This window comes from Gordionus sp. m RMFG-2023, chromosome 1, assembly GCF_954871325.1.
Source record: "Gordionus sp. m RMFG-2023 chromosome 1, tfGorSpeb1-WG-v2, whole genome shotgun sequence".
Taxonomy (NCBI): domain Eukaryota; kingdom Metazoa; phylum Nematomorpha; class Gordioida; order Chordodea; family Parachordodidae; genus Gordionus; species Gordionus sp. m RMFG-2023.
Genome location: NC_088775.1, coordinates 3,670,307 through 3,684,816, shown reverse-complemented (window position 1 = coordinate 3,684,816; position 14,510 = coordinate 3,670,307). Strand labels below are relative to the sequence as shown.

At 29.1% G+C, this 14,510-nt stretch overlaps 2 protein-coding genes across 2 annotated transcripts in view; one reads left to right on the top strand and one right to left on the bottom strand.

Moving 5' to 3' along the window:
• The window catches only part of LOC135929549 (membrane-associated guanylate kinase, WW and PDZ domain-containing protein 2-like), a 37,565-nt gene extending 27,593 nt beyond the window's left edge, over positions 1-9,972 (top strand). The window contains exons 6-13 of the mRNA XM_065466222.1: positions 812-1,006; positions 1,712-2,365; positions 4,626-4,775; positions 5,493-5,762; positions 5,980-6,038; positions 6,632-6,787; positions 7,294-7,512; positions 8,822-9,972. Of these exons, the coding sequence (XP_065322294.1) occupies positions 812-1,006; positions 1,712-2,365; positions 4,626-4,775; positions 5,493-5,762; positions 5,980-6,038; positions 6,632-6,787; positions 7,294-7,512; positions 8,822-9,094 (1,976 nt within the window). The 3' untranslated portion in view covers positions 9,095-9,972. The remainder of the gene's footprint in view (positions 1-811; positions 1,007-1,711; positions 2,366-4,625; positions 4,776-5,492; positions 5,763-5,979; positions 6,039-6,631; positions 6,788-7,293; positions 7,513-8,821) is intronic.
• On the bottom strand, positions 9,922-14,368 carry LOC135930961 (reticulon-4-interacting protein 1, mitochondrial-like). The gene is made up of 7 exons (XM_065467765.1): positions 14,196-14,368; positions 13,995-14,152; positions 13,461-13,910; positions 13,204-13,343; positions 12,529-12,754; positions 11,640-11,732; positions 9,922-10,265 (listed from the first exon to the last, which is right to left on the bottom strand). Exons 1-7 carry the CDS (start codon positions 14,332-14,334, stop codon positions 10,134-10,136), a joined length of 1,338 nt encoding a protein of 445 aa, XP_065323837.1. The 5' UTR covers positions 14,335-14,368; the 3' UTR covers positions 9,922-10,133.
• Positions 14,369-14,510: the final 142 nt, after the last annotated feature.

Sequence of the window (14,510 nt, the reverse complement as noted above, 5' to 3'; positions counted from 1 at the left end):
TCAAAATTGAACTATTTTTTTTAAGAAGAACGAAAACTGGAGGATCGAACTTGGGTCAAAATAAAGCGTTTTAATTTTTAGCTCGAATTAAACTTTTGTTCTCCAATTCTATTCGGAATTAGTGTTGTTAAACGGCTCAATTTGAGCCGGATTTTGTTCATATATGGCACATAGGATTGAACATCTATTGGCAAAATCTAGACACTTAGGCAATATTTTCCTGGCTATAATGTTGATGAGTTAGAGCCGTTTAACAACACTATTCAGAATAGCAGATTTTGCATAAGACGATATATTCTTAAAAATACGTCTAAATTTCCTATTTTTGAAATCTAAAAAAAATCGCTATTCAAAACAGCTGTATAAATTTATCTAAACAGAAAACTAATCAAGACACAACCTTATTAAGGAATTTTAGCGGGGTCGTACAGCTAAAAATATAGCTACTTAACCAATCATAGTTATTATATACTCATTCACTGTACATTCGGCCGCACAATTTTAATTTTGAAAATGACAGCTGTTTGGTATCACAATTCTCCTTCCATAATATACAAATAAATCATTATTTTTGATTCCATTTTTGAACAATCTTACGCTGACTCTAGTAGTTAATGTTCTCGGTTATAACGTTTTCCTTAAAAAAAAATTTTTTTTGAGGGCATGACTTTCAATTTTAAATACCAAACCCGAATACTCGGTGCTACCGGTTTACGAATAATTTATTTGAAACCAAAACTGTTCGAATAAACCGGTTTCAACTTATTTTTCGAATCTTTCTATACTCTTATTATCTTTACATTTAATTCAGTGTTCAAATTCACCAAAGATCCCAATGATTTGAGCCAATCGTACGGCGGTAATCTTTTGGGCTTTTATCTGACCAAAGGTGAGAAGGGCTTTGGGTTCACAATACTCGGTCATTCGGACAGGGACAAGGATTACCTGTTTGTCAACAAGATCTTACCCGAATCGCCAGCATTTTACGACGGGAATTTGGAGAAAGGTGAAAAAATGATTTATAGATAATTCAAAAATGGATGATTTTCGATCTTTGAGTGGAAGTGGGGGTGGGGAGGAGTGAGATTCATAATATATCGAGAGGTGAGTAGTCTATGGGGTACGTTTCCTTTTTAAATGACGCTTTTGTAACTCTAAAAAAAATAGATCCATTCCGTGGTTCATTATAATAAGTATATAATATCTTCATTAGAACCTCAAAAATGTATTAGACATTTATATTTTTCTCGTGAACACCGATAACATATAAATGAAAATTGGGATTCTTTGAAAAGAAAATTTTATAAATTTACTGCAAAAAAAAAGCATATCCTCAAACAATAAATAACACGTTAAATAAATTTATTCATTTATTTTTTTTTATTGCTTTTAATACGCTTAAAAAATTTTTTTACAAGTATTTTAAGACTTTAAAAAAAAATTGCTATTAATATTTTTTGATATAATATAAATTTATATCAACAACAACAAGTATAATGAAATTAATTAAATGTCCATCAAATACCGCGTAATATGTTAATTCGCTGAACGTAAGAAGTTTTACATCAAACCCGGTCGGGTTTTCTGGCCCCACGCGGTTTGTGTTCGGAATAGCACAATATGGTCCGGTCCGGGCGGGGCTCTAGTTTACTCACTTAAATATAAGTTATAGTTGGAAATTTATTATTTTTTTTTTATCGACTAAAAAAAGGCGACATACTGGTCTACGTAAATTCCGTTAACGTTTTAGGCCATTCTCATTCCGATATATTGGATCTATTTAAATCTTTTCAACCAGAGAGTGTCGTTCACATCATAATTTGCAGGGGTATCAAGTTGCGACTACCCCCCGGCATTTTCGATACAGCCAACACTATCGATCCCGCAAAAAAATGGGCCAATCGCAAAAGCGATAATTATTATTCCCGAACCCTGCCACATAAATTTAAAATTTCGAACCACGAAAAATCTAAGTCCGATCAGAGAATACACGATTCGTCGAATTCGAACGCGAAGTTTATTTCTAATAATTTTAATCGCCCGCCAGACGGTAAAGGCAATTATATCGCCATTACTCGCGAAGAGGGATCTAAAGTGTTACCTAACGTCGATTACCTTCCCCGCTTCCCGTCCGCCAAATCATTTTCTTCCCTCAAAAACGGCTATCAAAATACGAATAAAAATACCCCGAACGGTTTTTTATATTCACACACACCCGTAAAAGTTGCTTCAGCTAATCGTCGAGATGGCGACCACGCGCGTAAGGCCGCTATAAATTCCTGTAACGGGGACGATAAAGTGAGGATAGTCGCGGGCGATTTTGAAAGGATACGCGATTTTCGTATACATAACGATCTATCAGCTGGTGACAATTTTTAAAATAATTTATTTTCTAAACATTGTAAAATTAATTCGTCATATTATATTCATTTATTTTTTTTGCATCATATAAATTTGCCACCATTTTTTTTTAATCAACGATTAAATGGCGTCCATAGCGCTTCATAACAAGTTTTGTTTAGAAATAGACTTTTAGGAGGTGACACTTAGACTGATAAATAGCCTTCAGGGTTCAAGACCTTATAAATTTTTTTTAGGGCTGTTCGATTCGAGTCAAGGGTCGGATATTTTTTAAAATCCGAACTCGGTTGATTAGCTTGTAGAACCAGAATATTCGATAGTGATTTTATTTTAAGGTAGTACTTATAAAAATAAAACGATGTCGCAAATATGATTATGATAACGAATTACAATTCCATTTTTAAAGTAAAACGAAAATTTCTTAAAATTATAAAATTATATTTAAAAAAAAGTCAAAATCTAAATGTTATCAATATTATTGCGTCGGTCTAAAATTGGCGTGCTCCACTCGACATTTTCAAAATTTTTGAGTTAGAAATGGATAATAAATTATTTATTTTCCAAAAGTATATATATAAATTTAAAAAAACTAGATTTAAAAGTAATATTAATTTTTGCCAAAGTTATAGCTCTGTCAAAATTGATCAATAAAGGTTTTCCTATAAATTAGGGGGACAGGTTTGGCGGAGCCTTAGACGCAGCAGCTTAGATATTTTAAATATGAGATAACTGATGATTCAACCCCAACCCTCTTCGATTTGATTTTAAACTTTAATGTTGATTTTTTCTCATTTTTTATACATTTGCGTAAGTGGAGCACTCCAATTCTAGACCGAAGATTGATCTATATTCCTTGTTGTTATGTAAATTTTCACTTGTTAAAATAAAAATTAAATCATCCGGTTAACAAAACAAAATAATATAAAATAAGTTATCAAATTGCGAAACCATATTACAACAGTTTTTGATACAAGTTCTACTAATGTTTTTTTTTAGATAGGATAGCAAAATTATAATACATTTATATACCCCCCAAAAAAATAATATCTATCATTTTTTTAAGAAAAAAAAATTAGCTTATATTTATTGAATATATTTATTAATCTAAACTCTATCCATCTAATTATTTATTAATTAACTCTATGCCAGGTCTTGCCTTTTAAATCCTAATATTATATACTTAATTTTTTTGCTCAAAAAAAAACAAACAATTTAACGTAATTATGAATTAATTAATTCCTTCACAAAATACATCCTTAGATTTGAACACAACAAAGCATATTTTTTTAACGACATTAAACATGCTATACCACACTAGGCATGTGCGCCGCCTTAGATTTTTGACCACGCTAACCCCGCCGCCAATAATGCTATCGGCGCACATGTCTATAATACCGCTATTATTATATTCGCTTCGAAACCACAATATTTTAAACACTAAATTTATTTTTAAAATGGACAAATACATTGCTTATAATTTGTTAATTAGGTAAATAATTTTGTATATTAAAATGGAATTTGGGATCAAATCCCCGATTTTAACCTTATGTATAAACATATTAAAAATTAAATGAAATGGAAATATTGCGTTGTTTCTAGATGCATGTTTTATTGTGTTTTAATCTAATGGAAAGAAACAATTTTAATATGAAAGCTACCATCTTCTTATCAAATCATTTGATAAAAATAATTAATTTATATTTGCTAATCATTAAAAATTTTATTTATGTTGGAGATAAAGTCTTGTGTTGATAAAAATTGTGTAGTATTTAAAAAATATATATATTATTACAACTCTAGCCCGTATCACGTCTATATCTATAATACCTAGTTTAGGACGCGTAATTATATTCGCGGTAATCCATTCGCGTATACGATATAACTTCTTCTAACCTTGACTAGATCCGAGGTTCAGAAGTCTAATATTTTGTTTTAGTTCGGGTCCGGAGATAAATGCTCAGAACACTGTCCCTATAGCATCGTTTTAATAATGATTGGCATCTTTTCATTTCATTGAGATAGTTCTCTTCTATAGTTTGAGATAATGGGCTAAACCCAGCTAATTCTGTCCAATCTACAGGTCGTAAAAGAAATATTAGCATTAAAACACGAGTTAACTAAATCCTTTTAAAGAACACCCAGAGAGTTCCGCCCTTTTTTTGTGATTGGGTAAACATGGATCGTAATAATTTCACCAATCAAAAAGCATTTATATAATTTTTTTTTCCTTCCCCCACCCCCCACGATGTTTCTACATTAAAAAGGAGGCCAATCTAATGATCGTTTAGTTAACGGTAATACGAAAAAGCAGAAAGACGAAATAATATCCTGCCACCTGACTCGTTCAACTCTGAATGACGGCTTTGGGTTCATCATATTGTCGTCCCTGGATGGGAAATCTGGATCTTATATAAGTAAATAATCTGAAGCTTTAAAAATTCATTTAAAAAAAAATCGCTTACGTAAAACAAAAAGTCATTATTTTTTTTTTCTTTAGGTCTGTCCTGCTCCTGCCTGACTCTAGTCCGCCCACTTCTTTGACGCCGCGGTTAAAACGCTTTCAAAGTTAAATTTTTAAAATTGCGAACGTTTTAAACGCAGCGTTACAGAACTGGACTTAGGCCTCGCATTATTTCGTTGTTGTTTATTATAAACGATATGATTGATTAACGCCAATCGGAATTTTTTTAAATAGAAATTCGAATCTACAACAATAAATAAATTTATGATGACCTAAACTTTTAATCATTAAATTAAACCAAGGAAGAAAAGTGAATATTAGAAGATCTATATATAAATTTGCCTTGTCGGTTTAGGCCACTCCATATTCCGAAATTGAGATTTAGTCTCAACCGATTTGACCGACAAAATAAAGAGATTCCATTTTGGTTTGTGAAATCTATCTAAATGTTGTGCTGTTAACCACTTTTTAAAAATAATGTGAAGCGGGTTTGAACCGCTCCGGGTGGCCTTCACTAACAAGAGTTTTTTTTTGACGTTTTTTCTTAAAATAATTTTAACTTTTTGACATATAGATGGAGGAAGATAGAATATCGAAACTGTTATAATGAGTTCAATTTTTTAATTTCTCAAATACATATAACAAAATTTGATAAAATGCATGTTCCCAGATAAAATCATAGATGATAGCCCTGCTGATAAATGTCCTCTTTTAAGAGTTGGTCAAAAGATCTTGGCCATAAACGGAATAGATGTCAGGAGCACGGCTGATTCAGAAACCAAAAGTGTCGGGCAAAATAATTCGTCGTCCTCCTTATCCCATTTTACGCACCAGCAAATAGTGGAATTAATCAAAAGATCTGGCCTTTCTTTGCACTTGATACTTAAAAATTCGGTCTGTAACGAAGATCAACCCTCTTATTCCAATGGGAAAACGAAAGGTTTTTTTTAAAAAAAAACATTAAAAACAAACGAAAAAACATGTTTTTTTAAAAAAAATCAAACTTAATTAACCCGAAATAAACAAAAGATGTTTTTTTATACAAATTGATGAATTATCTTAATCATTTATGTTATGTTCTGATGAGAATAGATTTATATATTTTTTCGTTAACTTTGAAAATTTCGTTCTACTTAATTAATTTTAAAAAAAAACAGATATCAACCATAGCAAGAACACTCTCAAGTCGGCCAATGACTACTATGATAACCCTAAAGTATGATTTGGGAGGGGGGAGGGGATTAAAACTGAGGGTACAAATAATATGCGAATCTTCTAGTTAAAAGCAAATATTAGAATTGTTTATAAATAAGTTTTATTTAACTAGGTCTTCAAGTCAATCATTATTTAAAACAATTTAAGAGTAATGTGATATCTTACAATATTCATCAAATGATAAAATGAATATTATAATAACGATTCATAAATGCTTGGGGTACAAGTTAAGCACTCTAGAGATCTGCAAAGTTAGGCCCGGCCCGAGTCCGTTAAAAAAAATTCGTGCCGGGTCGGGTCGGAACTTGGGATTTTTTTAAATATATCTTAATTTATCAATTTTATAATGAATTTTTTATGTAAAATAAAAATATTTGATTTTATTTATTGAAACTAAACGACATATAACATATGTCTTTTATTTTGAGTAATTATAAAAATTAATTTCTATATTTAAATAAATTCGGGCCGGGCCGGCAAAACTTTTTTAAAAAATTTCGGGTCTGCAGATCACTAATGCACTCCACTTAGCCTCTCAAGGGTTAATTATATCGATCATAATATTTTTTTAAAAAAATTATTTATTTATAATAGTCACCTTTAGCATACCAATTCCCGTCATCCGCGTCACTCCTTAAGCATAGTGATCTGGGTTCAAGCGTTAAAAGCCCGAATAACAGCGGCTCTTCCACTGATTCACCCCAAAACTACCCTACGTTCGACGAGTACCATCGAATTATAGGAAATCATGTAAGAGATTAAAAAGGATAAATCATTTAGACCGCGTAAAAACTGCCGGTTATCCCTACCCCGTTATAATCGTTTGGCCGGTCCTTTTATTGATGAGACAGGTCCAGTTCATATATTTTTTGATAAGGATATAAAAGAATGCACTGGCAATAACGAAATAAACAAACAAAAAGATAATTGTGGAAAAAATCAATGCTTGAATGTTTTTAGAAATAATTTTTATTATCTCACATGATGATATAAATACTAGACCCAAAAAAAATTATTTAACATTATGCTGATCATGACTTAATGAACTCAGAACAAACTCATTATCAGAGATTATTAGATCTTATATTTTCGTTTAATGGCGATTTTCAGGTTGGCCAGCTTTCTCTTTCATTTTTTACCGTCCTTAGCATCAATACTTGTATGATACATTTTTCTCATAATATAATTAGATAAATTAAATTAAATTATTTATTTTTTTTTATTTAATGCCCCACCCTCCCATTTTCACTTCTAAGAACAATAAAAATTATAACAAAACTTACACCATTAACCGCAACCACAATTCGTCGGCGATAAACGCCTTTGACCCGTGTTCTCCCATAAAGATAGAGCTATACAAAGGAACGCGGGGCTTTGGATTTAGTATTAGAGGGGGTGCGGAATTCGAAAACATGCCCCTATACGTCTACGGTATCGCTGATTCAGGTCCAGCAGATAAAGATGGCAAATTGAAGGTTATTTTTTTTTAAAGCATTATAATTTTCTCATGCACCCAAGTCATTCTTTGTTTTAAAAATATTGTCTGAATTGATATGTTACGGCACTTTTTATATAATAATATTTCGATTCATAATTTATCGAACGAAAATGATTGACTTCATGTTAAAAAGAAGGTACGAAAAAAAAATATAGTTTTGTCATCGTTAAGTTTACGAATGTGCCAGCCAAGTTCCTTGAAAAGGGATAATGCACAATTCCCAAAGGTTGTTAAGGTTGTAATAATGGGAATGACTCAGCCTAAACATGAATGATTTAAAGAGATTCTAAAAAGATTTTTTTCTTAAAAAAAAGAGTAAAATTAAGGTTTTAAAATAGTAAGATAACACGAGATTACCCCTTCATTCACGGTTAGCCCGAAATCGCAGCGAATAATATAAACTATACTGTATTTTTGTATTTTTTTGCAAGCGAAATCGCTCAGCTATGAATGAGGTGTTTGCCTATTCAAAAAACGAACTGAATGGTGTTATTTGTATTCGATTCGAATAGTTTTTAAATGTTGTAGTGGGGAGAAAAAAATATTTATTGGATATATATTAGTTATAGCAAAGGTGTTTTGTGAAAAAGGGGAAAAATTATTAGTTGAGATTTCTTGAAAACAAAAAAGAAAAGGTTAAAGAATAAGAACAAAGGTATCAAGTAAGAACATATTTGACTTTTAAAACAATAATTATAAACAGTATAATTTTTACATTAATATTAAGGATTTAAATTATAAATAGTATAATTTTTGCATTAGTATTTGGTATTTGATTTTTAAAATACTAAATTCATACGCGACACTTATATTAAGCGGAATTTTATTTTTATTTAATTGCGCGTCTAAGCAGATAAAATTAATTTTAATCATTTGATCGTAAACTGTTTATTAACGAAATTTAATGCTTATTTATAGTTTGATTTTCTAATGCTAAGTAAAAAAAAATTTAAGACAGTGAGTTTTTCTTGTTGTTTCTTCTTTGTAACGACACGCGATGACAGCAAATTGATTGCAACTGTGAAAGTCCTTCGACAAACAGTCGAAGTATCTTGTAAATCATGTAAACTGTGAAATTGACTTGTTATCGGTCAAAAGTTTTTACACAAATGTCCCATATTATACTAAAAGAGCCTATAATTAGTTAAACATCGATTAACGTTCTACTTTAGATTTTATTATCAATTATAATATTTATTTATAATTGGTATAATAAAATTAAAAACAAAATGTGAATTGATATATATATATATATATATATAAATAAATTCCATTAATTTGTAAAGGTCGGCGACGAAATACTAGAGATTAACGGGATCAAGACCCATATGTTATCCCATTGCCAAGCCCTGGAACTCATCAAAAGTTGGGAACACATGGTCAGGCTCGTGGTTTGCAGACCCCCACCACGAAACAACTCTCGACAAGATTTTTCAAACTCATTTGGCGGGCACTCGTTCTCCGGGGGTTACGATGGCCCCCGCCATAACGTCAATAACACCGATATCGATAGCCTAAACTCGATTTCTCCCCTGTACCTGCTCAATAACACAGCCTAAGAATACATATTATATATTTTTGAATAATTTTTTTTTTTATTATTACAGATTCGAATTTTAAATGCGAAAAGATAAAAGGCCATTTTTGTTGTAAATATATTATAAGACTTGTAACCTTATTTTTTTTCCGAGTTGTGAAAAGTTATCATTTGAGCATTACAGCAATGTTCAAGTATTTATATAGTATTTTTTTTGTAATGATATCTTTGCGAAGTTATATTGATATCCCTTTATATCTAATGAACCAAATACTATAATTTCAAATATTTATCTTGAAATCCTTTATTGATTGTCTTAAATATTGATATATTTTTATCTATAAAAACAAAGTTCGACGTTTTGGCAACAAACTAAACGCGCTAATTTTAACATTCCATTACTTACAAAATGTTATCTCATTTCCTTTATTTTTTTGATATCTTTTTTATTTTAAAAAAGAATAGACAATTTCAATCTTATATTTATTCTCTTTATTCTTTTTTTTCTAATTTATTTATTCGCTTTCTTTTCTTTCATATATTTGTAATTCATTTTTTTTAAAACTATATTTTATTATTTATTGTCAATGATTAAACAATCCCTATTAAAATTTAATTTATTCTTTTTCCAACGAAGTTTTAAGGTCTCGACTAGACGTTAGCACCCTAAACTTATATTATTTAGCAACAAAAAATGGAATTTATGGAGGAAGGGGGTGGAGTGGGTAAGGAAGGGTGCAACGCATTGTCATAAATATCCCTCTTTTTTTTATCAACAAGAAGTTTTTGACTGTTATCATTTGGCATCATTCCTATTTTTGTTTCTAATATCTATCTTCTATCTCTTTTTATTTTTGATATACAAAATAATAATAATATTTAAAGCGTATTTATAAAATTTATACAATATAAATATATTATTCATTTTTTTTTATATTTTTTATATACTTAAATTTTTATTTTTTTATAATAAAAAAAAATTTTTCCTGAAAAATTTTGAAATGGATGGGTGAAAATAATATAAATAATAAATTAAACAGCTGTTTATAAAAATTGAAAAATTAATCTGGCGGCGAGGCTTTTGTATTATCGATGACAATTTTTCCCTTCTTTGATAGGCCCTTATCCCCGAAATATTCGTAAGCTCGCGGCAAATCATCGAATCGAAAAACTCGATCGATAACTGGCTTAATCTTTTATTTTTTTTAATAATAAAATGTAATTTAATCTTTTGTTTTTTTTTAGTGGATTAAAAATAAATATTATTGTTAACTAATAAAAAAAAATCAATTTAAATTACTATTCTTTTAAAACTTATTTACAAATATTTTTCAAAGAGGCTCGATTTGGCAAAATATTTTTTTAAAAATTGGAAATTATTTACTGAAGAATAAAACGAGGAATGAATGTAATTTGGTTAATTTTTAGTATACATTTTAAAATAATTTTTTTGGCTTTTATAAATGCTATAATTTGATCATTAATTATAAATTTTAATATTAGGATAATAAATATATGTAATCCACACTACATTAATTATCTTTATTAGGACAAACAACAAAAACATAATATTAAAAAAAAAACCCATTATATACTTCAGCGAAACTGCAACCATTTTTAAAAACGGCTAACTCAATACTTCATTCAGAATGATATTACCCAAGCAAATATAGATGTCCAAACTAGTGTAAAAAGGCTAACTCAATATTTTGGCCAGAAAAATATTTGCGTAAATCTCGAAATTTTGCCAATAGATTTCAAAATCCTTTTTGCCATCTATGATCAAAATCTTCAGGCTTGCCTAATATTTTTTTCTGGATAAAATACTGAGGTAGCCGTATCTTATAAAATCGGCTCACATTTAACAACACTACTCGTAAGCATTTTTTAAAAAAATTGTTCAGGAGAGACAAAATATGGTGACATATATTTTTGTTATTGTTCTTGTTTGAAAAAAAATAATAGGTATCTACGTTATTTCTTGCCTTATAGAAAAATCATCAAAACTATTTAATTTATTATCCAATTTTTTTTTATTATTCTTAAAAAATAATAATAGTTCAGAAGCATGGATTGGTAAAAAAAATTTATCAGAAAATTTCTAAGCCAATATGACGCAGATTTTAATATTCTTTAAGATCGCTAGATAGAACTGAAAGCTTATTTTCTTTATTAAAAAAGGCGAGGGCTCATGTCCAAAATTTCCAAGGAGACCACGGGAACTAAGTGGTCATTGTTTTTAGGAATGAGTATTTATTTCTTTTGCAGTTTTCAGGAAACGGAATTTTCATGTGCGTTTGTATTGGCTAATATATCTATACAGGTATAATCCCAAGCAATAAGAAGGCCTTCCAGGGTATCATAGTTAACCAATATATATATTGGCTCTATAAAGCTGTGAAATTTTGACAAGTTTTTTCAATATTAAATTTCTATATAAAGTGTAAATAGTAATATTACTATTTTTCGATAACGTATTTTAAAAAGATTTTACAAGTGTAGCCGATGATATATTATATAGACATTTATTAGGGTAAAAAAAAACAAATATACGTAATAAAGTAAACCTTTCCACTTTCGACCAATTGGGTTAACCTGCGCATAAAGTGAGCGTTTGGCATGTAGTATCCGTAGTAGAATAAATTACCTTTCATTAAAGCCTTTTAAAAAAAATGATATACACAAATATACATTTTGTTTATCCCTTTCTAATAATAGCATTTTTTATTTTGTAAGATGTTATTTTTAAACTTTATAAAAAAATATCACCATGAAACCTTGAAATGTATAATTTAAATATTAAAAACCATTTCTGGCGATATCTCGTTTCACAGATTTGAACCATTAAAGAAAAACTATTAATTAATTTCCTATTTTATAAAATTATGGTCACATGGGAAATCTAACCAAATACATGAACTGGTAATAACAACAAATCAATTACTAGCTCATAATAATGTCTTAAACTATCGAATTACCTTGTAAATTATCATTTTAAAAGATAATACTTGGAAAATTTGAAATGACAATACTTAACTAGTCATGGTACTTTGTAAAAAAATGTTATATATGTATGGCGAGTTTCATTTAAAATGGAGATCATAATAGTATAATAGAGCAAAGTAAAAATCATAAATAGTGTTGTTAAACGGCTAGCTAAATATTTTAGCCAGAAAAATATTGCCTAAGTCTCGAGATTTCGATAAAATATGTCCAGAATTTTCTTTCTTCTACGAACAAAATATTCAAGCTTGCGTATTATTTTTCTGGATATAATATTGAGTCAGGCTCGAAACATGCCTTTAAACAACACTACTCATAAAGAATAATAAATATGAAAATACATCTTTTTAACTCAAATTAATATTTTTTATGGTATTTGGATGGGAGCTAAAAAAAAAATTCAACCGACTTTGCATAATGAGAGCTTATAATTATTTTTTTTTTTAAACTTACCCTAATGGATTCATAATTATAGTCCAAAAAGGATTTGCCCAATCCTAGAGGGAAGACTCCGTATTTATCCGCGTTACTGAGCAAAGGGGAAGAAACGGTAATGTATTTCGATTTGTTGTAAGGCCTGAGGAGATTCATGTAAGATTTTATGGAATGCCGATCATCAAGATTCGAGGAAGTGCTGGATGAAAATTTATTACCAATTGCGTCGTACACTAGATCATAACTTTTTTTTTAAAAAAACACCAAAATTTTGATGTGAAGGAATTAAAAGAGATTCTATTTGTCGATATTTTTATTTTATATATTTAAATAATTTTTAGAACAAAAATAAACTCCGCATTTTATCGACATTCGATGAAATAACGAGAGAATTATATCTAACCAATCAGATTGAACGTTTTCTTGAAAAGATAGTTCCCTTGATAGAGATATCTGTGTCCTTTTATTTTACTAATCCTAAGTTTTATATTAGATGTCAGCATACAAAAAAACATTATTTATTTGAGGCCAGGCATAAAAAATTAAAAATAAATCTGGCCCAAGCCTAAAAATGTATCTCTTCAGGTCTCTGATAACATGTAAAATTGATTATGATATATAATTTAAAAAAATGAAGTTAAACCTTAGAACCTAAAAAAGGTCCAATTTAAAATAAATAATTTGTTTATTTACGGGCCAAGAATTCTTGATTGTTGAATAACGTCTGAGGCTTTATAATCAATAGTATGATAAGCACCAAGTTCTTCCATGAGATCAAAGCTGTGTGGATTACATAACACCACAATATTTTTAGCATTATAAGCTTTCATTAACTGTTTTTTTAATAAGAAAAATTATTAATTTTAATGAAAAAAAGACGATTGTTAATTTTTTTTTAAATTGTACAATTTGAAAACAGTACGATTATACTGGATAAAAGTTTAATATACTTGCACAACAAATGTTGATATTCCACCAGAGCCAGCTCTTATAAGAATATTTTTGTTTTGAATGTTTTTAATTAAAATATCATCTAAACAATCTTTATTTCCATCCCCACTATCCATAATTTCTGTATATGTGTAATCTGGAGATGACTTCTTATTTGCTTTCTCTTCAGTTAAATCATCATTTACATTTTTTGTGTGGTCATAATATTGACTATTATCATGAGTTTTATTGAAAAATTTATTATCACTTTCATAGTTACAAAATAATTTGAGGGATAATGGGAAATTTGTATTAACAATAGAGGAAAAAGTGGTCATGGCAATATATGGCAAAGATGCTGCTTCAAAGTGCTCAATATTATTTGGTTTTAAGCTTACACTTTTATAAGATGCTGTAGTGAATTCCGATTGAGTTCCCAAAGTTCTTTGAACTCCTAATGTACCCCAAACCTTTTTTTTAATTAGATTTCAAAATTAATGATAAAATTCTAACCTAATATAATAAAAAAAATATTTAATAAATTATATTCAAACTTCATCTCCAAATTTATAGCTTTTAACATTTAGGCCAGTATCACATATAACTCCTGAAAAATCTCTCCCTAGCGTTAAAGGTAAATCAGGTTGTTTAATCCCAGTCAGTATTCCATTTAATTTTCTCATTACTTGAATAATATTTTGTCCATATCCTTCTATTTAAAGGTTTTTCAGCATTGATGAATAAATTTATTAAACCTTTCATTTGAATATCTAAGGGATTGATACTTGATGCACATATTTTTATAAGTAAATCATTTGGTGAAGTAATTATTGGAATATTTTTTTGAATCAGAGTTAAAGGGCTTTTAAATTTACTAATTTGCCAAGCTTTCATAGATTTTAGGATTTTTATATCATATGGAATCAAGAGTGTATGCTGATTTTAACTTAAATATTTGATGCTAAAATTGACCAGCATTATAATAATAAAATGACTAAACGACCTATTAAATAATATACAGATTTACATCATGTTATTAATAGTCATTAATATTGGTTTAGATACACTAC